Here is a 26,580-nt window from a genome sequence, read left to right as displayed (position 1 = left end):
GTAAGAAGTTGATCAATTTTAAAATGAATACAATTGCAGTGGTAATGTTTGGCAGCTTTAAAGAGTGTTTTTTTGTAAAATATACTGTTTAGGCATGTACTGTAATCAAATGCTTTTTTTTTTTTTTTGAAGCCTACATGATTTTGTCAGAAATTGGATCTGGGGCTGGAAGGACAGATGGGAGTCTAGGATTACACCTAGTACCCTGGCGTGAGGGGATGGACTGAGGATGGTGTTAACGATATTTATGGTGAAGTCACTGGTGGTGCGGCGGGTAGGGGGGAATACTAGGAGCTCAGTTTTGGAAAGGTTGAGTTTGAGGAAGTGGAGTGACATCCAAGCCGATATGTCGCTCAGTAGGCTAGCAATGCGGGTGGAAACTGAAGGTGTGAGGTGAGGGGTAGACAGATTTGTGTTTCATCAGCATAGAGATGGTAATTGAAGTCGTGGGAGTTTATCAAGTGACCGAGGGAGGGGAGGTGTAGATGGAGAAGAGAAGGGGTCCAAGGACAGAACCTTAATGGACCCCTACAGAGAGAGAGAGAGAGTGAGGAGGAGGTGGCAGCGTTATAGGTAACACTGAAGGAGTGCTGCGATAGATAGGAGAACCAGGAGAGAACGGAGTCGCTGAGGCCAAACGAGTGAAGTTTTTTGAGGAGGAGCGGATGGTCAATCGTGTCAAAAGCCGTGGAGAGGTCGAGTAGTAGGAGAATTGAATAGTGACCGTTTGGTTTTTGCAGTTAGTAGGTCATTAGAAAGTTTTAGTAGGGCAGTTTCGATGGAGTGTAGAGGGCGAAAGCCAGACTGTAAAGGGTCGAGAAGATTGTTGTCAGTGAGGTGGGAGCTCAGACGATTGTAGACTAAGTGTTCTAGGAGTTAAGAGGTAAATGGCAGCAGGGAGATTGGTCTAAGGTTGTTCAGGTTGATGGGGTCTAGGGAGGGTTTTTTAAGTATGGGAGTGATGTGCGCGTGCTTTAGAGGGGAGGGGAAGGCACTTGTAGAGAGGGAAAGCGTGAGTGAGGGAGCATAGGATGGAAGAGGGGGGGTGACCGAAGGAGTTGAGGGGACAGGGTCCAGGGGGCAGGTGGTGAGGCGGGCTTCTGAGAAGACCTTAAGGACCTCTTCGGTGGTAGCGAGGTCAAAGGAGTGAAATGTTGCGGGAGGTATGGTATGAGGAATGCTAAGTGGGGTGGGTGTCTGTATAGTGGCAATGTCCCTACGAATTGCGTCAGTCTTGTTTTGGAAGTGGTGTGCAATCTCGTGGGCAGTGAGTGAGGCGCTGGGTGGCGGTGGGGGTGGAGAAAGTAGAGAGTTAAAGGTAGAGAAGAGCCAACGAGGACTCGAAGAGAAGCTATTAATGACATCTGTCATCTTTGAGGTTATAAATGTCAATAAGAACCTGACCATGGCTAACCTTTCTCCTCTAAATGTATGTCCAGCCAGAATATTTTTTTATTAAGAAAATAGGTAACATTTAGAACCCCTGTCAGGATTTTATTACTGCCTGGGTTCTAATCAGGGAGATTTGGTGGTGTGCAATGACAGCTTCATAGCAGGATAGATTAGGTGGATTCAGACTAGGATCTGAACACAACTGAGCTCATTGCTACTGGTGATTGTCACTGTAATGACAAGTGATGGAAGATCTAAACTTTTATGGTTGTCACCGGAACAGGAGTAAAGGAAAATATTTCAATGAGGATACATGTCTTAGGGGGATTTCCATTACGTAGGAGAGATTTCCCTTCATGTCCTGTTGTCTGGACAGGAAGTAGAGGAAATTCTCCCCAACAGAACACAAACAGGAACAAGAGAGATCTGACCAAAGAAGAAATTCCCAGTTGTACAATAGAGGACATAGGCTCCTCCAAGTTCTGATCATGGGTTAATTGCTGCTACCTTCAGCACCTGGCAACCAAAATTTGGTAGGACAGAGCATATAACCATAGTAATAAGGGGTTCAGTGAGCGCTAACTAATACAGCAGCTGATACACTAAAAAGGAAAAACCATAAACCTTCAAATTGAGAATATAACATAAATAGTGCAGCACTAGAAGATATATGACTGCACCAGTGCTTATAAGGTGGTGCAAAATCCCTTGAATTAATATCAAATAGTATAGGTCACATATATTGTATGTGACCTTCCCAAACAAAAGTGAAAATGAAGTAATGACGTGTACCCCACACGGCTTCACTTCACAATAAAAACGCACAATATGAATGCACAGTAAAAAGATAGTCCAATAATAGTCTATTAGTCAAAAAAAGCCACAGATAGATGTATTATGATAAGATCCCTGTGACGTATATAGTCCAGCATTGTGCAGAAAAAATGAATAAATTGCGCACTCACCGGAAGCACAATTTAATTGTGCGTTTTATATCTCATACACCAAGGATCACTCCAGCTTTGGATGGAAAGAAGCTCTGAACAGGTGATTCCGTGATGGGGGGTGCCACATCTGGGGGTCCCTTATGGTAGACCTGGCTCCAAACAGGATCAGCTGAATGTTACTCTGGGCCCTGGGATAGTCACCTTGTGGTCCAGTCTCAACAGTCATAGACTTCACAGCAATGTCCGCACGCACTGCTGCAACCATAGAAGCTCCATCAGTCATCTCTTGCTCCAAGAAAGGACACTCAGCCCAGGACTGGATTCGATGTTCCTCGAGCGCATATAACCTCTCTGGTTCTCAGAAATCCTCGATTTTTGCTAGTGTCCTTAGGTGATAGACAACTTCTGAATAAAGGCCTCTGTCTTTTAAGTCTGATAAGGAAAGGTTGAATGCTATGCCTGATTCTTCTAATGGCTCTTATCTTTGATCCAGCAGTGTAATGCTGTGTAGTTGACTGCAGAATGCTTTAGAGATCTAGGCCAGTAGTGAACCAAGTCCTGGTAGTTCCAGTTCTGTAGCAGAGAGCGTATGTTCTTCTGAAGTGAACAAGTTGGGGAGTTTCCACCTAGTGTTCCCCTGAGAAGATGCATGCATCCTGGTGGGGTCAGTCTGGGGCTTTACACATTCCCTGTGGAATACCCTCTCATACCCAGTTCCCCCTAGAACTTCCTACCTCATATCCCCCAGCTTCAGGGTAGTCCATAGACACCTGGCCACTACTTTGAGTGCATAGGGATGGGTAGCGAGAGTATGTTAGGCTGGGAGCTATTGTGTCACAAGACTGCTGCAACACTTGAAGAGTTTGTAATGGCCATGGCTTAGCATGCACCCCTTTAAATAGTTTGTTTTGGGCATTTGCATATGTGCAATGTGCACCATTTTCTGTTTAGCAAGGAGACACATTTTGGCACACACTGGCTTATTCTGTGTGCATAAACCGCCCTCTGTAGAAGAACACAGCCCTGCCTCTGGCTCTGGGTGCTATCTTAAGCACTTTGCTCTGCTATATACAGGCAAACTACAGCACCATCTGCTGCTAATGTACTCTAGTTTATGGCTCAGGTCTCCAAATCGGCTTTCAATGGGTTATTCAACAACCTCAGTCTTGGACAAAAATGACTGCACCCGTTTTTGTTCATTGGCAACATTTTCTGCGCTGAACAAGGTTGTGAGTACCCCACAGGGGATCCCCTTATCATCATGGTAGATGTTATTAGATATTTTTCTGGTCAAGACACTGAGATAGAAACTATGCATATGCATGAACAGATCTATAGAATGCAAACTCTGTGTTTGAAACATTTGTTCTCCCAAGGTTTATTATTACATTCTATTTTATTCATAAGAAAGGGGGTTGTGTGAGATGTTGCTAAATATCAGCAACTAGAATGTCACAGGGCGTGTCACGTTTCATGTCAGCAGCTATCTCTAAAACCTGGGAAACTAAAATCTTGAGAAGGGAGGGGGAGCGAAAGCATTCTAGCACAAAATTTAATCTGTACAGAATGGACATTGCAAAATATGTTATTCAATATGTATTTTCTTGTGTTTAAATGAACAATACCGTGAAATTTGTTGTCATTATACAGAGGGAGGAGCCAGACCACACTCTGCATAGGGCCAGGATATGGTTATGCCAGGATACGGTTATTCAGGGTTCCTCTCAAAACTCTTCACCTAGGCCTTTGGACATCACACACACCAGAGTTTTCCTTTATCTTCCTGGGTACTCCCCATCCCTCCTTTTTATGTAGAGAGGCATTGTCTGCCTCTTTGGCATACCTGATGGGGAAAGTCTCTGCTGTCTGAGACTGCAGAATGCACAAGACATAAGTACTGGCAGTGAGCCACTTCTGCTCATTGTACGACTTCCTGATGAAGATATGGAGGACACACAGTTGAGGATGGTCAGTCCCAATCTGAAAGAGTCCATTAAGGTTTTGGTGGAATAGATGCTCTTCTGTTTAAAGCTAGAACCATTGCCACCTGTTAGACCTAGGTCCCCATTATGGGATCCTTTTCCAAATCTAAGAAACCTAGTAGGTCCTTTCTGTTTCACCTACTAGTACAGGATGCTCAATTTAAGGTCTTGCCGTGGCCAGGCAAAGTCTATATGCCTCCCAAGAGTTTTGCAAAGCAGTACCCAGTGGAAGAGGCCTACCACAAAAAGTGTAAACTGCCTGTGGTGGATCCTGTTAAAGCTTCTCTGCCATCTCAAACTTGGCCATGCAACCATAGGTTGTCCCTATGGCTGTTATCCACCTCTGGCAGTCTGGGCCAAGCACAAGTGATGCAACCCCCCGAATCAGGCCTGGCAGATCTCTCAGCGATGCAGAAAGTAGATCTCCCAGTACCCTTGCACTACTGCAAAAACAATTTGGCAGACTCTTTGCACCAAACTTCTCACCTGGCTCTCATGTCCGTACAGATGCGCTGGATCCTCTGGTTGCGGTACTAGTCTGTGGAAGGCAATTTGAACCAAAAAAAAAAGCTTAGAAAAGATGTCCTTTGACAGTGAGCAACTCTTTGGTCCATCACTAGACATCTTTATTACAGAAATCAGGGCCAGAAAAAGCACTATCTTACCCAGTGAGAAGGTGTTCATGTGTTCTAAATGTGCTACTTCTTTGTCCCTTTCAAACTTCCTAAGTCCTCTGCTCTGTTCCATCTTAAAACCTTAAGCCATCTTAAGCCAAGTCTGGATATCTGAATGACCTTCTATTGCATTGACATTACTTGTAAGGCAGTTTTCCTAGTGGGTATGCTATCAGAGAGACTGGTCTCAAAATTGGTAGCCTTATAATGTAATGAACCCTTTCTTGTCTTGGTCTTCATAAAAAAAAAAAATACAGTTTTTGAGACCTCAGGCCCTCCTTTCTCCTTAAGATCATTTCCTAATTCCACCTTAATTGGGACTTCATCCTGCCTTCTCTTTTCCCTGCACCAAAGCACTCCAAAGAGATCTCTCTACATGTAGATCTAGTACTCAGTGTGACTTTACCTCATGGCCACTACTTCTGTCCGAACCCCAGGTTTCCTATTTTGCCTGCTTTGTTAGCACTAGGCCTCTGTTTCTCAGATCTGCGAGGCCGCCAGCTGGGCCTTTGTTCACATTTCTGAATTTTTACCACGTGGATGTTTACGCCTCTGCTAATGCTAGGTTTTTTTGCTTGGAAACATCCCACCATCAAAAATTAAAGGTGCCTGTTTTTGTATTATATAATTAGGAAATTAAGAATTTTTTCCCTCAAGTCTTTTCTTGAGGTAGATGACACAGTCCAGCCCTCCTTTTCGTCTGATTGCTTGCTGAAAAAATTGATTACTGGGAGCAGGAGGGGCTATATGGGTCTATTCTAACAACGTTATTTGTACTCATTTGAAATGGAAGCTTATAACTTATCAAGTGTGAAAGGAGACTGTGTCCTGTACTGTGCTCAAAGAAATAGATTTTACAGGAAAGTAAGAATTCATTGCCCAACCTAGTGACTTCAGGACAGGAAATGAGCAACCATGTCATTCATTGAGTTCTGAGAGTGAACAAACTACATCTACCATCTGCTATTGCAGCAGACGGCGTGTGGTTCTCAATGAACTGCGAGGGCGCTGATTAGTAACTCTTCGCCCTTACGGGAGGTATGGGCAGACAGCTGACTGAGATCAGCTGACTGCTGATCGTGGCTGCAGTCCTCTGCAGGCTCCTGGCAGGCTTACAAAGAAAAAAAAATAAAAAATGAACATTTATATATTTATTTTTAAAAAAACTTTCAGTGTGCAGCTACACCCGCATACACCCCAATACTTACCTCAGTCTGATCTTGATCCAGTGCTGTGCACGGAAGCCTCGGTCTCCCAGGTCTCTTTACTCATTGGCTGAGACACAGCAGCGGGAGACACTGGCTTCTGCTGCTGTCAAGAGCTGAGGCAGGACTGAACCACTCTGTTGGAGTCACATAAACACACACAGCCCTCTCGGGAGCATGCACGTACGAGTGCCCCCAGCGCAAGCAGCTTTCTCTGGGTGCACTCTGCAAGGGGGAGGCTTCACAAGCACCGGTAGGTGACCCGAGAACAGCACCAAGGCTGCTCTGTGCAAAGCCATTGCACAGAGCAGGTAAGTATGACATGTTTGTTATTTTAAAGAAAAACAAAATAACCTTCAGAACCTTTAGGGTTTAAATACTCTTAAACTATAACACATATTACAGTCAATGGTGGGCAAAAAATTAAATGTGCTTAAAAAAAAACTTATTAAAATTGCTCACACACCTTGGCTGAGCAGCTCACCAGTGGTTGCAAGTGTGACCATGTGATGAGGTATTAGAGCTTGGAAGGGTCTACTTCAAGCACAGTTCCCTCAAGAGAGGTATTTTAGGGGTTCCATTTATCAGTCTATTAAGAGAGGAGGTTTAGTAGTATTTAATATTACTGTATTTTGGGGCACTTGAGTTGTGAACTAGTTACTATTAAGGCTAGGTTCACACCTATGCAGGTTGTGGTTGATGTGCTTTGCAGTGTTGTTTTTCACACACGGTTTTGATATGTTTTTGGGACGTGTTAATGTTGCTAGGGGGAGGTGTGTGTTTTCATGCAGGAATCACACCAAAAACACTTGTACATGCATTTCCATTGAATTCTATGGAACAAAAAACGCAATCTGCTGCGGGCAAAAAAAATTGTCCCTGACCCTTTCCAAAAAATGCATCAGTTGAAAATGCAAAGATGTGAATGTGATCCTTAGGATATCGTGTTAAATGAACTGTAGTGCTTTTCTGCAAATCTGAAAATGCACTGCAAAACGCAGGTGTGAACCTAGCTTAATATGGGTGTATCAGAGCAGCTACTTTTATTCCCTTATTGATAGTGGAAACACAGAGCATATTTTTTTGAAATTTCAGGGCTTCTACTTGAACCTCCTTTACATTTACAAAACTGAATGGAAGAATTTGATATTTTCGGGATCTGAAAACTTTCAACTTGCCCCTAGGGGTTTATTGTCAGGTTGGTCATTGCCTCCCTCCTTCCGGGGGATTTTCTGGCCTCTTCAAACCTCTTGGATGCCTGTCTGTACTTATTTTTCCACCTTATCAGTGCCATCTGCATTTGCAGTGGGCTATCAACATTATCATTTTGTCCTGTTTCCCTTTGGTCTGTCCATGGCCCCTCTGGGTTTTCACCAAGGTACTTACCACAGTTTTGGCTCTGCTCCATTCTCAAGGAATTCTTATTGTGGAGTACCTGAACAATTTTCTGTTAAAGGACCAGTCCTTACTGTCAGCCAACATCCAGTGGATGGTACAGGCTCTGTTGAATCCTCAACCTGAAAACGTTTACATTGCTTGACCTATCTCATATATTAGAGTACCTAGGTCAGACGTTGGTTTTGGTCTGAAACCTTTCTATCTCGGGACAAATTTCTGTCCTTTTGTTCTTATACCAGGGCCCTGCAGGCCCAGAGAAAACCATTGATTTGTGCTTTTGGGTCTTGTGGTTGCCACCTCCGAGATTGTTCCATATGTCCTGTTTCACTCCAGATTCCTGCAACTCAACCTTCTGGCCACTTGGGCTGTCCTATGCGTCTGACCCCCAAGGCCAGACTCTCCTAGTGTACTGTATTTCCAATCCAGCACTTGAGTTAAAGAAGCCCTTTTCTCCATTCCTGTTCTCATGATGGGCGACAGCCTGTCTGGCAGGGAACTTGGTTGTTGGTCAACTTTCTGGAACTCTGTGATATTGTTTCCTTTTCTGCTGGACTCATCAATGGCGAGCACAGACTAGAATCCATTCAACCTGTGCCTGGGCCGTAACCTACATCAACCATCACTGGGGCACCAGAAGTCACGACGCTCACAATATGTCCTTCCTTTATGTCCTACTCCGAAACATCCTGTGGTCTGTGTTATTAGGGTTTACCTCCTAAGCTACTGCCTTTTTAGGAAATCCAGTTTTCATTTTTGTTCTTCCTGAAGGTTCCTCCTGCCTCTTGCTCCATCAATGGTATGTGGATCAGACAAGTTATCTTTAGACCCTATAGTCTGAAGGATAGGGTTCCTCCTTTTTTTTTTATTCTTCAGGAACACTATCCAAGATCTGTTCATGCTTCGTGGTTTTTCAGCTTTGGGCATCTGTCTCTCAGATTAGCAAGGCAGCAACAAGGGCTTCTGTTCACGTATTTGTTAAAGCCAGGTGGATGTTAAAGCCTCCAATGATGCCAATTTCGTTTGTAAGTTACTGCCTTTTGATCCCTTTTGACTTTTTACATGGGCTTGCTATCATTTGCTGTGTTTGACTGCTTTTACACATCCCAGTCATAATTATTTAAAGAAGCCTGTGTCCTGTACTGTGCAATAAGGAAAATAAGATTTTGACTTGCCAGTAGAATCCATTTCCTGGAATACAGTACAGAACCCTCCCCTCTGTTCCTATGATCTCCATATTGCTACAAAACTGAGGCTAAGAGGGGAGGGTTGACCCTGCAGTCTTTTTTTCTTTTTTCCTAGTGGCCAATCACCTGAAGGTAGCTGTATATTAAGTGTCCAGACAGGGATGGCACTTTACTGCGGGCCGTCTTTCCAGAATGAGGATGCACAGGTGATGCGTGCATTCCTGTGCCAGTGTCCCATTCATTTCTATTGGGGCATGCAGCTGCAGGGACTCAGCCACTGTATCCTAATGTCATACAGGTGAGGGTGGGGATGGGTCCCCGAACGCACCCTGTATTTGTTTGGGACATTCACCCGTATGACATGTTAAGGCACAGTGGCTGTGTCCATGCAGCCATGTATTCCAATAAAAATGAATTGATGCCGACATGGGGATGCACACAACACCTGTGCATCTCTGTGCCAGGAAGACATGGACCTGTTTGGGGCCCACTGTAAATTGCCCCATTTGATTTACCCTAACCCAGTTATAATTATTTAAAGAAGTCTGTGGCTGTGGAATGTAAAAATCGAACAGCAGCTTCCACTGATGCTTTGTGAAGTCTATTATGGTCCAAAGATCATTCAGTAGTAAGAAATAAAATATCTTACGTAGACGTATTGCTTTTCCACTACTCTGCTTGCTGCACAATTATACAATATGCTGCCTGTTTTTTTACTGCTTTCAGGATTCTCCACAAACCGCAAACATTGAAAGCTCTCATTTTTTCATTAATGTATTTTTATTGAACACAAAACAATTTTGAGTATCCATAAATTTGTGTTATGGACATAGGTCAGCAAACTAAACATATGGAACAAAACCGTGATAATTAAAATAAAAAGATAACAGTGTGTGATTCCCCAATATCACCAGTTGGAGGTTCTCATGTTAAATTATCTGTAAGATCCTGCATAAAGTATTCATTTACTCTAAGATCTGGTAACATCTGTAATACTTTTGCAGGGAGCATTTATGGTGGTAGATTTTGAAGTGCTAGATTTGACAATGAGAGTTTTCATCTAGTTCATGTACCTGTATATGGATCTGTTTGGTTTATGCCAGGGGTCTCTAAACTGTTGAAACAAATGACCAGTTTACTGCCCTTCAAACTTAGGGGGCCCGGATGTGGCCAGTGGGAATAGAAAATGCCCTGGCATTGGTGGGAGTAAATGGTGCCATAGGTTTGGTGGTCAGTGGGATTGAAAAATTACATCATTGGAGTCAGTGGGAGGAATAGTGCCCCATCATTGGTGTCAATGGGAGCATTAGTTCTCTATTTCTTGTGTCAATAATATCCCATTGTTGGTGTCAGTGGAAGGAATAGTACTTCATCTTTGATGTCAGTGGAAGGAATAGTGCCCCAAAGGCCAGATAAAGGAAAGCAGAGGGCTACATATGGTTCGTAGGTCGCAGTTTGGAGACCCCTGATTTATGCATTGGACCGGAAACATACTTTATCCATTATGACAGTTTGTCCTTCTAGTTCATGGCTAGAGTTAGAAGAACGTACAGTGGATATAAAAGGTCTACACACCCCTGTTAAAATGTCAGGTTTCTGTGGTGTAAACAAAATGAGACAAAGATAAATAATTTAAGAACTTTTTCCACCTTTTAATGTGACCTATAAACTGTACAACTCAGTTGAACAGCAAACTGAAATATTTTAGGTGGAGGCAAGTAAAAATAAAAAACTAAAATAATATGGTTGCATAAGTGTGCACACCCTTACATTAATACTTTGTTGAAGCACCTTTTCATTTTATCACAGCACTCAGTCTATTTGGGTATGAGTCTTTCAGCATGGCACATCTAGACCTGGCAATATTTGCCAACTCTTCCTTGCAAAAACAGTCGAAATCTGTCAGTTTGTGAGGGCACAGCCCTCTTCATATCACCCCCAGATTTTCGATTGGATTCAGGTCTGGGTTCTGGCTGAGCCATTCCAAAACGTTCATCTTCTTCAGGTGAAGCCATTCCCTTGTTGATTTGGATGTATGCTTTGGGTCATTGTCATGCTGAAAGATGAAATTCCTCTTCATGTTCAGCTTTCTAGCAGATGCCTGAAGGTTTTGTGCCTGTATTGACTGGTATTTGGAACTGTTCATAATTCCCTCTACCTTGACTAAGGCCCTAGTTCCAGCTGAAGAAAAACAGCCCCAAAGCATGATGCTGCCACCACCATGCTTCACTGTGGGTATGGTGTTCTTTTGGTGATGTGCAGTGTTGTTTTTGTGCCAAACATCTCTTGGAATTATGACCAAAATGTTTAACTATAACACCTTTTCCCACATGCTTTTGGGATACTTCAGATGTGTTTTTGCAAAATTTAGCGGGGCTTGGATGTTTTTCTTTGTAAGAAAAGGCTTTCATCTTGCCACTCTACCCCATAGCCCAGACATATTAAGAACAAGGAAGATTGTTGTCATGTACCACACAGCCAGTACTTTCAGATATTTTTGCAGCTCCTTTAATGTTGCTGTAGGCCTCTTGGCAGCCTCCCAGACCAGTTTTCTTCTCGTCTTTTCATCAATTTTTGAAGGGCGGCCAGTTCTTTGTAATGTCACTGTTGCGCCATATTTTCTCCACTTGATGATGACTTGTCTTCACTGTGTTCCATGGTATATCCAATGCCTTGGAAATTCTTGTGTACCCTTCTGACTGCAACATTTTAACAATGAGAGCCCTCTGATGCTTTGGAAGCTCTCTGCGGACCATTGCTTTTGCTGTAGGATGCGACTAAGAAAATGTCAGGAAAGACCTGCTAGAACAGCTGAACTTTGAGGGGTTAATCAGAAACTTGTTAAATGATGGCAAGTGTGTACTGACTCCTATTTAACATGCTTTTGAATGCCATTGCTTAATTCTGAATATTGTTACATCCCCAGTTATAAGAGGGTGTGCACACTTATGCAACCACATTATTATTATTATTATACAGGATTTATATAGCGCCAACAGTTTGCTCAGCGCTTTACAATTTATTTTAGTTTTTTTTATGTCCCCCCCCCCCCCAAAAAAGATTTCAGTTTGTTTTTCAATTGAGTTGTACAGTTTAACAGGTGGAAAAAGTTCTGAAATTATTTCTGTCTCGTTTTTTACATCACAGAAACCTGACATTTTAACGGGTGTGTAGACTTTTTATGTCCACTGTAACTTTGTCAATCTCTTGACTGCTGCAACCCTAATTCCAAAAAAGTTGTGTAAAATCTACAAAATAAATAGAATACAATGATTTTCAAATCTCATAAACCCATATTTTATTCACAATAGAAAGTAGAAAACATATCAAATGTTTAAACTGAAAAAATGTTCTATCCTAACCACTTCCCAACCGCCCTATAGCAGAAATACTGCTACAGGGTGGCATGGGTGCGCAAAATCATGTGATTTCGACAGCAGTGGCCGCTATTCGCGGCCACAGCTGTCAATCACCGGGTCCTGGCCGGTGATTACTTGCCAGCGCTCTGTGATTTCCGAGGATCTCCGACGACGACGAGAACTGTTTTTATGTACAGTTTTCCTCCTTGTCAGCTTGGGCACACTGCTTTGGATGGCTGTGCACAGTGCAGCCATCCAAGGCAGTGTGATTACAGTGAAGCAAAGCCCCCTAGTAAAACACTCCTAGCACACAGTTAACACACAGTTAACCCTTTCATCACTCCTCATGTTAACCCCTTTTTCCCAGTTCCATTAGTACAGTGTCAGTGTTTTTTTTTTTTTATTAGCACTGATCACTGTATTGGTGTCACTGGGGATGTCAGTGACACCAAATTAGTTCCCCCCCTGTGTCAGAATGTCCGCCGCAGTTGCTGATCACTACTATTACTAGTAAAAATGAAAGAAAATCCCAGTGTATATATCCATTTGTAAACGCTCTAACTTTCACGTAAGTCAACTAATTTACACATATTGGGATTTATTTTTAGCAAAGACATGTAGCAGAATACATTTTGGCCTAAATTTATGACGAAATTTGATTTATTTTTTTTTTATTTTTACTGGACATGTTTAATAGCAAAAATAAAAAATCTTGTTTTTTTTTTTATAGCGCAAAAAATAAACGCACAGGTGATCAAATACCACTGAAAGAGAGCTCAATTTGTGGGGAAAAAAAGGACGTAAATTTAATTTGAGTGCAGCATTGCATGACTGCAAAAACTAATGCAGCGCCGTAATACAAAAAATGGCCTGATCAGGAAGGGGGGTAAATCCTCTGGAGGGCAAGTGGTTAAGAAAAAAATAAGGTAGTTTTGAAATTGATAGCAGCAACACATCTCAAGCGTTGAGACAGGGCCATATTTATCATGGTGTAGCAGCCTCTCTTTTTAACAACACTCTGTAAACATCTGGGAACTTAGATGACCAGATGCTGGGGTTTTGGGAGATGAAGGTTTACTCATTCTTGCCTAATATGAGATTTTAACTCAACAGTCCTGGGTCATCTTTATCATATTTTTAATTTCAAGATAGGCCAAATATTTTCAATTTGTGAAAGGTCTTGACTGTAGGCAGGCCATTTAAGCACTTGGACTCTTCAACTACAAAGCCATGCTTTTGTCATAGATACAGTATGTTGTTTTGCATTGTCCTGAAATAGGAAAGGCATTCCCTGAAAAAGATTTCTGGATGGGAGCATATGATGCTGTAAAACCTGGATATACAGTTAAGTCCATATATATTTGGACACAGGCACAATTTTCATACTTTTTGGCTCTGTATCCCACCAGAGTAAATGAACACGAAACAATCCAAATGAATTTGAAGTGCAGACTTTCAGATTTAATTCAAGGGGTTGAACATAAATATCAAGTACAAATTTTAGGAACTGCAACCATTTTTATACACAATCCCTCCATTTTCAGGGGCTCAAATGTAATTGGACAAATGAATATAATCATAAATAAAATGTTAATTTTTAAGATTTGAGAATCCTTTACTGGCAATGACTGTCTGAAGTCTGGAACCCATGGACATTGCCAAAGACTGGGTTTCCTCCTTTCTGATGCTTTGCCAGGAAAGGAAAGGCCACTGGTGTGAATGTCTCTGACCAAACAATCAGAAACAGACTTCATGAGGGTGGCTTGAGGGCCCGACATCCTCTAGTGCCATTGAACACCAGAATTGGCAGGTCCACCACTGGTGTCCTGTGCTTTGCATAGATGAGAGCGGGTTCACTCTGAGCACGTGACAGACGTGAAAGGGTCTGGAGAAGCCGTGGAGAACATTGTGCTCCCTGTAACATTGTTCAGCATGACTGTTTTGGTAGTGAGTTAGTAATGGTCTGGGGAGGCATATCCATGGAGGGAAGCACAGACCTCTACAGGCTAGACAGGGGCACCTTGACTGCCATTAGGTATCGGGATGAAATCCTTGGACCCATTGTCAGACCCTACACGGGTGTAGGTTCGATCAGGTCCACCTATCCATTTTTCAGGCGGGCCGATTGGAACCTCCATTCTCCTCTATAAAGTGGCAGGTATAAACGGACATGTGTCTGTTTACTCCCCCCGACATCCGATTCACCAAAAAGGGATGGGTGAGGATCCACTTCCCCTTCCGTCAGTTGGATCGGGTCAGATGAAAACAGACAGGCGGTCCGCTTTCATGTGGTGGTCCGCTTTAATGTGACGGGCCACTGAGGCGAGCGAGCAGCTCTGTCTCTGCTCTGCAGCAGCAGAGCAGACACAGGGCTGTCAGCCGCTTGCTCAGCGGGGATCAGCGGAGAGATCCCCCTCTGAGCAAGCGGATCCACTAAACGGGTCTGCTTCGTGTGAAAGGGGCCTTACTCCCTCTTAGGCAGTTGTTTTCATGCTGATTCAGTAGGAAATGTGAAGCCTGTAATTAAACCCCTTGTGTACATATGCTCTTCCACTGTGTAGTATTAGTTTGTTTCATTAACTTAATAAATTTATTTTTCTTTCTAACTATCTTTAGCAGCAGGAGGCAGAATCACGCATGTGGTCCTATGTCTATCCCAAGTACACAGATGCTATAAAAGCAGACGACGAAAGATGGAAAGAAGAGAGGGAGAGGAAGGTCAAGGAAGAACGGAGCCGCAGCAAGGAAGCTTCCTCTAAAGAGGACAGTAAAGAAGGTGTTAATGTGGAAGTGAAAGGACCACAAGCAACTGAGGATCCTCGTGTGCTGCCTAAGGACCCCCGCACCAGTACTCATGTTCCTGTGTCATCGCCACTTACTCAACACCAGTCCTATATCCCATATATGCATGGCTATACCTATAGTCAAGCCTATGACCCCAGCCATCCAAGCTACCGTGGAATGCCAGCAGTCATGATGCAAAACTACCCAGGTATTGGGTCAGGGTGTTGATTTGTTCACAGAAGTATTTGTTTTACAGAATATTTTTGTAACTTTGCATACTTCAAATTATTTAAAGAGTATGTCTAAAATGTTTTATTTTTTTTTTATAAATCAGTGTTAGAATAGGCTTCAAACCCCTGTTGAGTACTTACTGCTATTTGGGGCTCCATTAAACAGTTCCTCCTCACTTCCTGACAGAAGTCCTAACATTTCATTCAGAACTAAAAGTTTTTGAAAAATGCAGATCTCTGCTTGGTCTTTAGAAGAAGAGGGTAGGATTCAAAAGCATTTCCTGAAAACGTAACACGTTTGTGCAAATAAAGAGCATCACTGACAGGGCTCATTTGTGTTGTTGAAGTATTGAACTGATAGATCTACAATCAACTTAGCTCTGGTTCACATTGGCCTGTTTTTGGATGTGTTGGGAACTGCTTTGGTTCACATGACATAGCAAATAAAATGGCTTCCTGTGGAAGGCGTTCACACACATGCAGTTCAGCCAGTGCAATTAGAAAAAGGGTCCTATGGATGTTTGGAGTGGTGTGATCCATGTGTGAGCTGTACAGAGTTGAATTGAAACCGCATTTGGAATGGTTATGTGTTCATATAGAATGTGATTCCAATGTGTTTTTGAGAAGTTTAGCCTGTGTGACTGAGCAACTTTGCAGGAAGAGACTTTTTAAGAGAGAGAAATTGAGTGGAGCAGAACCGCAGGTGGATCGCTCAGCAGCTGTTCACTGAATCTCACTTTAAAACTGAGCTAATTTGCACCGCATTTGTCTGAACCTAGCTTTATGGAAAATTCTATAAAATCTTTGCACTGTCCCATTGCAGGGTTTGACAGGAATAACGCATCAGCACATTAATCCTGATTTGGTATTTTAATGGCATTTTTAATGGCAGGTTAAAAGTGAATCCAGGTTGGTTGGAATAATGTTTTTATAATTCATGATTCACTTGTAAAAAAAATATTTGCACTGTCCCATTGCAGGGTTTAACAGGAATAACGCATCAGCACATTAATCCTGATTTGGTACTTTAATGGCATTTTTAATGGCAAGTTAAAAGTGAAGCCAGGTTGGTTCGAATAACGTTTTTATAATTCATGATTCACTTGTAAAAGGATGATAAGTTGAAAATACCAACACTGAAATTTGAGTCTCTCAATATGTCATTGTTACTATGTCCAATTGAGGAAGAAACCCTGTGTGGCCCCAAAACATTGGCTGCGTATAATTCATGTGAGCTTCCACGAATAAACGTATGAAAATATTCTCATCCTTTTACTATAGTTTGTACGGAACCATCCATTGCTTTTCAGTAAGGCAACATTCAGATGGATGACAAGAATCTGTGAATTCCAACATCTGAAATGTGTGCGAATAGCCAGTGATTTAACTGCGGTGGTCATAGCTGGATACATAAAGAATGTATTCATCATGAATTTGCCATGGCAGCTTAAAGAGGAGTGTTTGCCCTTCTGATTATAGTTAATGCTGACCTATCTGTCTGACAGGAGGTGACAGTTGTAGGTACAGTTTACTTTGAAGGCACTGAATGATACCAAATCCTAGAGGGCACCAGGATCCAGTTTCAGTAGTAAAGAAGTTTGCAATAACCTTTTGACCAAAGCGGAAGTCTCCTTTAATGTTTCAGATCTGAGTTAGACTTGTGTATGTTGGTTTTGTAATCTTAGTTCAATTTTTTTGTCATCTTTTACATTTGACAAATATCATTAATTAAATTAATCAAAAACCGTTACGTAAATATTTGGAACCTTGATTAAGTGCTAGACCTCATGCACACTTCAGCTCAAAAATGCCTGTAAAACAGAAATGTAACCTTTTTTCTGTCTCTAAACTCTCCCTGTTAGTCTATGGGTTTGATTTACCAAAACTGGAGAGAGCAAAATCTAGTGCAATTCTGCATAGAAACCAATCAGCTTCCAGGTTTCTATGTCAATGTCTAATTCAACAAGCTGTAGTTAGAAGCCTATTGGATACCATGCAGAACTGCACCAGATTTTGCATTCTCCAGTTTTAGTAAATCAACCCTTTGAGTCCATGCACGCATAAGTGTTTACAGAATTTTAGAGGCAAGGGCTATAAGAGGCAGAAAAAAATATCACCTGAGAGTTCGAGAGGAACGTTTGGCAGATAAAAGGTACCTAAGCGCTTGACACTTTTAGCTCTTCAGGTTTTTTTTTTTTTCATTTCAATGGGCAGAATAAATTAATATTCTGGGCAATTAAATAATTAAACACCCAAGCACTTGATTCACCAAAGCGCACCTACAGTGAAGGAAATAAGTATTTGATCCCCTGCTGATTTTCAATGTTTGCCCACTCACAAAGAAATGATCAGTCTAAAAATCGAATGGTAGGTGTATTGTAAAGCTGAGAGACAGAATAGCAACGAAAAATTCAAAAGAAATGCATGTCTAACAAATTATGCACTGATTTGCATGTTCATGAGGGAAATAAGTATTTGATCCCCTATCATTCAGCAGGATTTCTGGCTACCAGGTATCTTTCATACAGGTAACAAGCTGAGATTAGAAGCAGTCTCTTAAAGGGAGTGCTGCTAATCTCATTTTGTTACCTGTATAAAAGACACCTGTCCTCAGGCACAATCAAACAATCAGATTCCAAACTCTCCACCATGGCAAAGACCAAAGAGCTTTCCAAGGATGTCAGGGACAAGATTGTAGACCTACGCAAGGCTGGACTGGGCTACCAAACTGTCGCCAAGCAGCTTGGTGAGAAGGTGACAACAGTTGGTGCAATCATTTGCAAATGCAAGAAACACAAAACGACTGTCAGTCTCCCTAGGTCTGGTGCACCATGCAAGATCTCACCTTGTGGAGTGTCAGTGATCATGAGAACAGTGTGGAATCATCCCAGAACTACACGTGAGGATCTCGTCACTGATCTCCAGGCCGTTAGGACCACAGTCACCAAGAAAACAATTGGTAACACACTACGCCGACAAGGATTGAAATCCTGCAGTGCCCGCAAGGTCTCTTTGCTCAAGAAAGCACATGTCCAGGCCTGTCTGAAGTTTGTCACTGAACATCTGAATGATGCAGAAGGAGGACTGGTTGAAAGTGTTGTGGTCAGATGAAACCAAAATCGAGCTCTTTGGCATCAACTCAACTCACCATGTTTAGAGGAGGAGAAATGCTGCCTATGACCCCAAGAACACCATCCCAACTGTCAAACATGGTGGTGTGTTTCATCTTTGGGGGTGTTTTTCTGCTAAGGGGAGATGACAACTGCACCGCATCAAAGGGACGATGGATGGAGCAATGTACCGTCAAATCTTGGGTGAGAACCTTCTTCCCTCAGCCAGGGCATTGAAAATGGCTCGTGGAGGGGTGTTCCAGCATGACCATGACCCAAAACACACGGCCAAGGCAACAAAGGAGTGGCTCAAGATGAAGCACATTAAGGTCCTGGAGTGGCCTAGCCAGTCTCCAGACCTTAATCCGATTGAAAATATGTGGAGGGAGCTGAATGTTTGAGTTGCCAAACGTCAGTTACCAAACCTTAATGACTTGGAGCGGATCTGCCAAAAGGAGTGGGCCAAAATCCCTCCTGAGATGTGTGCAAACCTGGTGGCCAACTACAGGAAACGTCCGACCTTTGATTGCCAACAAGGGGTTTGCTACCAAGTACTAAGTCATGTTTTGTGAAGGGGATCAAATACTTATTTCCCTCATGACCATGCAAATCAGTGCATAATTTGTTAGACATGCATTTCTTTTGAATTTTTTGTTGCTATTCTGTCTCAGTGTTACAATACACTTACCATTCGATTTTTATAGACTGATCATTTCTTTGTGAGTGGGCAAACATTCAAAATCAGCAGAGGATCAAATACTTATTTCCTTCACTGTAAATGAGTTTGCAAAAATGCAGCTTATGCTCATTTTTTTTAAGCTGCTTTTCTCTCGCTAGGAGAAAAGCATTTAAAAAAGCCCCAGTAAGCATGAAGCGTTAATATTTTAATTCTATTCTCATGTTTTTAAGTTTTCATCTGTTATCTTAAATAATTTTATTTGTGGACCTAAAAGTATTTAAGAATTTTGATGCCGTACATGCTGATAAACTAGCTTTTTTCCCATCATCTTCCCCTTCTTTAGGCTCTTATCTTTCCTCCGGTTATCCTTTCTCCCCATATGGCAACAAAGTTTCTGGTAGCGAGGAATCTGAGAAGTCCCGAGCCAGTCCAAGTGTCAGCTGTAAACCCACTTCTGAATCTAAAGCACTTGATATTTTACAACAGCATGCTAGCCATTACAAAAGCAAATCTCCCACGGTAAGTGCAGTATTTTGGTGAGGGCTTGGATGATATCAGTTTTTTATCTAAAGAGGACCAGTCACTTGTACATAACTTGAGCGTTTAATGTGTTGGTGTAATAAGTATAATTAACACCTTCCCGCCTGGACTATAGCAGATTGACGGCCAGGCGGGACACTCCTCGTTGTGACTGGGCGTCATATGACGTCCTGTGAACACGAGCCGCTCACGCGACCGCACAGCAGCGCAATCTGTCACTGGTTGTGTTCATGGGACACAGCCGATGACATATCACTGTTGCCTGTTGCCAGTGTCGTGACCGCTGTGACCAATCAAAAGCAGATCTTATTTCAATTGTATACAATGGATGGCTTCCTGTCATGCCATCCATTGTATTCAATTATGTTATTAGCTGTGATTAAAGCAGTCACATGGTACAGACAGGGCCAATCACAGCCCATCTATATCATGTGATGAGCTTTGCCCAATCACAGCTAATCACAAAAAAAACTGAATCAGTTTCATTCTGTAACGATTGCAAATATCAATGGAATAAATACATTGGTATTGGCAATCATAATGTGTTAAAAAAAAAAAAAGTTCTGATCACTTGCCCAGTGTAGTTGAATGTTACTATGGTAACATTGTATTGCTTTGGTCACAGTGTGTTGAAAAACAAAATCGTAAAAAAAAGAAAATAATAAAAAATAGAAAAATTAAAAAAAAAAATACAAATTAAATTATTTTTATTTTTTTACACCCTGACACCAGTCAGTGTCTCTGATCACCGCCACACCAGTTGTATAATAACGCTGTACTGGACTGGTGACGATATGAAGAAAAAATAATTGTGGGGGTTTAACAAAAAATTACAACCTCCAAAAAACTCACCATGCATCTTACTCTAAATACCTTGAACTGTCTATTTTCAAAAATGGGTGACTTGGAGGGGAATTGGTACTATCCTGGCATTTTTGAGCCTCAAGAAATAAGATTGGCCGTCAGTACATCAGGATTGATCAATTGTCAGATATATATACCATGGTTTGTGGACTCTATAACTTTCCTACAGGCTAAATATAATACACTGATTTTTGTATTTTCACCACAGAAATGTAGCAGAATACATTTTGGCCTACATTTTTGAAGAAATGTTATTTATTTGCAAAATTTTATAACAGAAATAAAGAAAAATGCGTTTTTGTCTTCAAAAGTTTAAATCGTTTTTTGTTTAGCAAAAAATAAAAAACTCAGTGGTGATTAACCTCTTGCCTACAGGGCAATTATACCCCCTTCCTGCCCAGGCCAATTTTCAGCTTTCAGCGCTGTCACACTTTGACAATTGTGCGGTCATGCAACACTGTACTCATATGAACTTTTTATCATTTTTTTTGAGACAGAGATTTCTTTTGGTAGTATTTAATCACCTCTGGGATTTTTATTTTTTGTTTTTTGCTAAACAAACCAAAAACAACTGAAAATTTTAGAAAAAAAAACCCGTTTTTCTTAGTTTTTGTTATAAAATTTTGTAAATAAGTGATTTTTCTCCTTCACTGATGTGCGCTAATGAGGTTGCAGTGATGGGCACTGATAGGCTGCACTGATGGGCATTGACAGGCGTCACTCATATATTGACACTGTTAGGCGGCACTGAAAGGCAGTGATATGTGGCATTGATGGACACTGACAGCTGGCACTGCTGGGGCTACACTGATCATCAGGACACACTGATCATCAGTGCCCTGTACATGTCCCCTTTGAGGAATGCCGATTACCGGCTCACCTCTCCTCTCGAGCTGTCATGACAGCCCTTCAGAAGAGAAATGCAGATAACTGGCATTTCCTTATGTACATGCGATCAGCTGTGATTGGACACAGCTGATCCCGTGACAGAGCCGGCGTCTTCGGTTCTTTATGTTGATCAGTGATCCGCTGTATCTAAGGGACACAACGCACCACCAATCACCGCGATGCGCGCCCCTGGAGCCAAGCACGCGCGATTAGAGTGGGAGGACGTTATATGATGTCCTTCCAGAACGAGAGAACCGCCTTGCGCCCGTCATTTCCTTATATGGCGGGCAGGAGGCTGTTAAATACCACCAAAAGAAAGCTCTATTTGTTTGAATAAAATGATAAAAAATGTCATATGGGTACAGTGTTGCATGACAGCACAATTGTCATTCAAAGTGTGACAGCACTGAAAGCTGAAAATTGGCCTGGGCAGGAAGGAGGTAAAAGTGCCCCGGTATTAAAGTGGTTAAAGTGATACTAAAGCGAAAAACGTTTTTTTACCTTAATGCATTGCTTGCATTAAGGTAAAAAAAATGTTTTCTATTCCTCTCTCCTCCCCTTTCCCTGTGTGAAGGGGAAGAGATGGGAGAATAGATTTATCTATTAGCTTTGGAAAATGCTGGTCCTGTGTTTAGAGTATTCTGTCTGCTTGAGCCATTGAGACGGATAAACCAATAATTGTAATTTATATTGTAGTTTTAGTAATTAGGAGTGCATCTTAATAATGTAGGTGACATTCTGAATAATGTAACTTTTTAATGGTCATATGGAACATTCCATGAGTTCTCCATTTTTTGATTGATTGTTTTGATAATACGGTTTCGTTAATGCTTAAAATGGAAGCTATAAGAATTGCTACCTAATAATGCCATGTTATCTGCTTATTTTCTGTACATAAAGATCACTGATAAATCTCCCCAGGACCGTGATCGAGGGGGCTGCAGTGTACCAGGTGTCTCTACAGGAGGTGCAGGTGGCTGCAGCAGTATGGGGGCACCAGACCGAGGTGTAAGTGACAGGAGTTCAGAAAGGCCCCGAACCTCCCCATCCCAAAGGCTAATGTCCACACACCATCACCACCATCATCTTGGCTATTCCCTTTTGCCTGGCCAGTATCAACTGCCCTATGGCACAGGTAATGTATTATTCACATTCCATACAGTTTCTCTAGAGTCCATTTGTTTCCATCCCCATTGCTAATATATTGTAGAATGCCCCTAGAGTCCCTTCTAGACAGTCAGTTAACATTGACCAGGCTCTGTGTTTTTGTTACTTATCTTACCACATTTGAAGAAAGAAAAGTTCTTGGTGTCCATGTCAACTTGTGAAATTATCATTTTATTTTTTTTTTTGTTTATTGTATGGTAAATGCATCTTGCAATGGTAAAGAACATATTCTTTCCTTTCTTAACTTCTTGCTGCTGCATCCCCTTTGTAGGGATTTCCCTTTACTTTCTGTTCAGTTTAACACCAGTCGGGGAAACGAGGGGAAAATCTTCACATGAAGGGTGCAGAAAAGGACAAAAAGCTCACCACTCCCTCTACACTATTAAATACTGAAACAAATTTTTGGCTGGTATTGGCTTTAAATTCAGTAATTGTGATTTTAAGGTTTGGTACATTGCAAAGATTTGTTTTAACCGTACGGTCACAGCTTTATTACTGTTCTCTTTCACTGTAGAGAATTTTTTTTTCTGTATGGAAATTTAAAGCTGTCTTAAACCCAAAGGCTAACATTTGGGCCTTAAGTACACTGGACATTTTTAGCGCTGCTGTTAGGTGCATCTGGCATGGTTTTTTTATTTTTTCTTCCTGCCTCTAAAGCCCCTGCATGTTAGCCTATGTGTCCGTGCAAACATAGTTGTTTAGAGGCAGAAAAAAAAATGCTGCCAGCACGTCCAGGAGCAACAGCAATTTGGCAGAAAAACCGATTGATGCTTGTAAACGTGTGTTAACGCTACATGCGTCAAGCGTTTGAGCAGTCGTTTCAATGATCAGAATAATTTACTATTTTGGCCAATGGAAAAAATGAATGCCCAAGCTCTTGATGTACCTAAATGCATTTACATGAATCAAGCATTTTTTCTGCCAGAATGCTACTACCTGGAGGAAAGGTATCTAGGAGAGATGGGCAAATGCCCTGTGTGTGCAGGAGGCCTTATTATAGTGCAGCGTTCCAATTCTTAAATGCGAAGACTGCATTGATTTTCTTATACTGTCTCTTATTGTCGCCCGGTGATCTTGCCAATAAGCCTGTTTTTCAATAAAACAAGCTCTCCTGTAGATAAATCAGTTGACAAGGATGAATTGGACAAACCATTTAACACTGACAAGGGTGCTTACAGTGGTCAGCTTTTATCTATTTATGTAAACATTATTCCTAAAAGGGGAAAAAAAAACAATTTGCTGTAACTGCTTATAAAGTATTAGATGTACTAGCAGATTTAAATACCAAATTGAAGCTAAACACCAGCTAACACTCCCCACACTAACACTGGCCAAAGGTGTCCCTGTGGTCATTCATCCAGAGTTGGGGCTCTCTAATACAGGAGGTGTTACTGGCCAGATCACCAGATGAAAACAGAGGAGAAAAAAGCCTAAGAAAAGAAAACTAATGCAGCCTTCCCACCTAATGGTAAATGGCTATATTATACTTTTTTGGTTTTGGATTTAGTATTCCAAGGTTTAGTTTTTCTAAGCATCCTTTCTCCTAATTTCTCAGAAATTGCAATATAGCATTGTATGCTGTGACTAACGCAGTGCCTGGCATCCGTCTTCTCACCAACTTGTGACAAAGGACCAGCCAATCTCACATGGAGCTGTCACTTATAGTTACATAGTTAGTCTGGGCAATAGATCTACGTTAAGGAATTGTTTACGTTTAGTCATAAGATTTCACTTTCTAAAACTATAGTAGGCTACAACATTATTGTATACGGTCTACAAACCGCCAACAGTTTGCGCAGCGCTTTACAACATGAGGGCATACAGTACAGTTACAATACAATTCGGTACAAGAGGAATCTGAGCATCCTGCTTGTTAGAGCTTAAAGCGTAGCTCCATTCAAAAGCGGAAGTTCTGCTTTAAAGACTGCTCCCCCACTCCCCATTAAGGATTGGCACCTTTGTGGGGCGGGCGGTCCTAGGCGATCGGTCCTAGCTGGGCAGTCCTAGGCAATCGGAAGCGGAAGGTGTCCTCCCTCTCTGTAGTCTTTTGGGACACGTGACAGGTCCCAGAAGACTACAGGACCATTCATGAAGTGCTGCGCAGGGCGGCCGGTGAAATGGGCTGCGGGGGACACACCGCGGGACCGAGGGACAGGTAAGTGGCTGTTTTTTAAAAGTCAGCAGCTACAGTTTTTGTAGCTGCTGACTTATTTTTTGACAGGGTGAGTGGAACTCCGCTTTGAATTAAAATGGAAGTCCAGCCAAATGTATTTCCTGTTTTTGAAAGGGGGGAAAATTAGAGCGTCTATCGGATATTTATCTGATCAGTTAACCTTGGGAGGCTTTTTGTTCCAGAGGCAAAGGTTTCCTGGACAGAAAGTGAAGGGAAATGTCCTAAACAAGAATACAGATAGCAGTAGAAGTCTAATGGTTCTTAGTCTTCCTAACGCTGTTTAAAAGGGGGGCAAATGTTTTTTGTCTTGGATTTCCATATTTAAAAGAAATATATATCATTTGCTGCATTTAGGCACTTATCTTTTATAGAGCATTTTTTAAGTACCTTTTCTAATTGCAGGTTTGTCATCCACACCCATTGTAGCAAGTCAGCAGGGTTCCGCTCCATCACTTTACCCACCCCCGAGGAGGTGAAAATGGTAAGTTTCTAGTTATACAGCCAATGTTCATTAATCACATTTTAACTGTGTGTCTGTTTAGCTGCAGTTTTTCCACATCTGCATACAAAAAAAACTTGTTCGGAAAAGCCTAAGGTAAAACTTTCTAGCTACACAAAGAAAGATGCGCATGTCTACCTACCTGTTAAACTGCTTGCTGTCCACCCACAGTACATTTACTGTGGGCAGATGGCACGGCCAGGCTAGATCTTGTGCATGTACATCTCCAGCGTCGTCTAGGTTTGAGGTGCATATGCACATGCCCCCTGCTGATCATTGCTGTCACTGGCTACAGCACGATTATGTCAGCATCTCCCAGATAATGATTTTTGCCATGGTCCTGCTGATTGGCTGTTGCTAATCACAGCATAGTCTTGTGTTTACAAGCTGTCTTGCAAAGCAGGGATAAAAAACAGATCTGTAAGTAAAAGCAGCACATATTACACCTATTAGGCACACAGTTAACCCCTTGATTGCCCCTTGATGTTAACCCTTCCCAGCCAGTTTCATTAGCACAGTGACAGTGTACTGTATTGGTGCCAGTAGTGATGTCAGTGTCTGTGTACCTCCCAGTGAGGTCTGATAGTGCCAGATTGCCCACCACACTATCTCAGTCCCACTATAAGTTGCTGATCTCCTCCATTACCAGTACAGCATCATGGCTGTATATATATTTATATACACACCAATTAATATACACTTTTTTGTGGATTTTTGTTTCTTACCAAAGACATGTAGCAGAATACATTTTGGGCTAAATTTATTACGAATTGTGATGTATTTATTTGTTAATGGTTATGTTTTATAACAAAGTAGAAAGTATCATATATTTTTTTTATTTATTAAGTAAAAACCCATTGATGATCAAATACCACCAATAGATATTTCTATTTGTGTGAAAAAATATAAACTTAATTTGGCCACAGTGTTGCATGACCAAGCAATCGCCAGTTAAAGTAGCATAGTGCTGAATAGCAAAAAAAAAATGCCCTGGTCATATGGTTAAAATAATGCTGTATAAACTAAAGTGTCTGTATCTAGAAGAGAGAAGTGTGCTGGTTAGCATTAACAACCAGATTGTACCTTGTACTCACCCAGTATAGTATAAGAGGTTGAAAAGGACGATCTGGGTACTATTGTCAATAAGAACATCTTATCCTTCTGATACTGTGTTGATACTCATGGCCTATTTTATTTTAGAAGATGAAATAAAATGAATGCAGGAAACTGTAAAAATCTGGCTGTATAGAAATGTGTCTTGCTGAGAGACTATGCACACTTTATGCTAATAGAATAAGTGTGCAGACAACCATTGATTAACCTCTTCATGCTGGCCGCACATTTGCGTGCAATTAGCAAAAAACATATGTGCTGAGAGCTCTCTCGACCTTTCCCGATCATGTGAACGCCGTGACGACGCGTCACATAATCCCTAAACACCCCCCCCCCCGGCTTCATAAACTCTTAAAGGGCCGGGAGGCTCCGGCGGCAAGCAGTTAAATCCC

General features: G+C 41.8%; 1 protein-coding gene across 3 annotated transcripts in view; it reads left to right on the top strand.

Annotated features, from left to right (window-relative positions):
• Nucleotides 1–26,580, top strand: part of ZNF609 (zinc finger protein 609) — a 144,497-nt gene that overhangs the window by 114,638 nt on the left and 3,279 nt on the right. The window contains exons 6-9 of one of the 3 annotated variants that reach the window (XM_089663950.1): nucleotides 14,761–15,133; nucleotides 19,288–19,463; nucleotides 22,137–22,371; nucleotides 24,979–25,057. In XM_089663950.1, coding sequence (XP_089520076.1) covers nucleotides 14,761–15,133; nucleotides 19,288–19,463; nucleotides 22,137–22,371; nucleotides 24,979–25,052 — 858 coding nt within the window. In that variant the 3' untranslated portion in view covers nucleotides 25,053–25,057. Of the gene's footprint in view, nucleotides 1–14,757; nucleotides 15,134–19,287; nucleotides 19,464–22,136; nucleotides 22,372–24,978; nucleotides 25,058–26,580 lie in introns of all 3 variants that reach the window. The other 2 variants (XM_089663951.1, XM_089663949.1) reach the window with 2 other exon arrangements.

The sequence above is a fragment of the Staurois parvus genome, unplaced genomic scaffold, assembly GCF_062004578.1.
Source record: "Staurois parvus isolate SC_StPar_1 unplaced genomic scaffold, SC_StPar_1.0 ptg001805l, whole genome shotgun sequence".
Lineage (NCBI taxonomy): Eukaryota > Metazoa > Chordata > Amphibia > Anura > Ranidae > Staurois > Staurois parvus.
The sequence above is the reverse complement of the archived record's forward strand: the minus strand, read 5'-3'. Positions and strand labels throughout refer to the sequence as shown.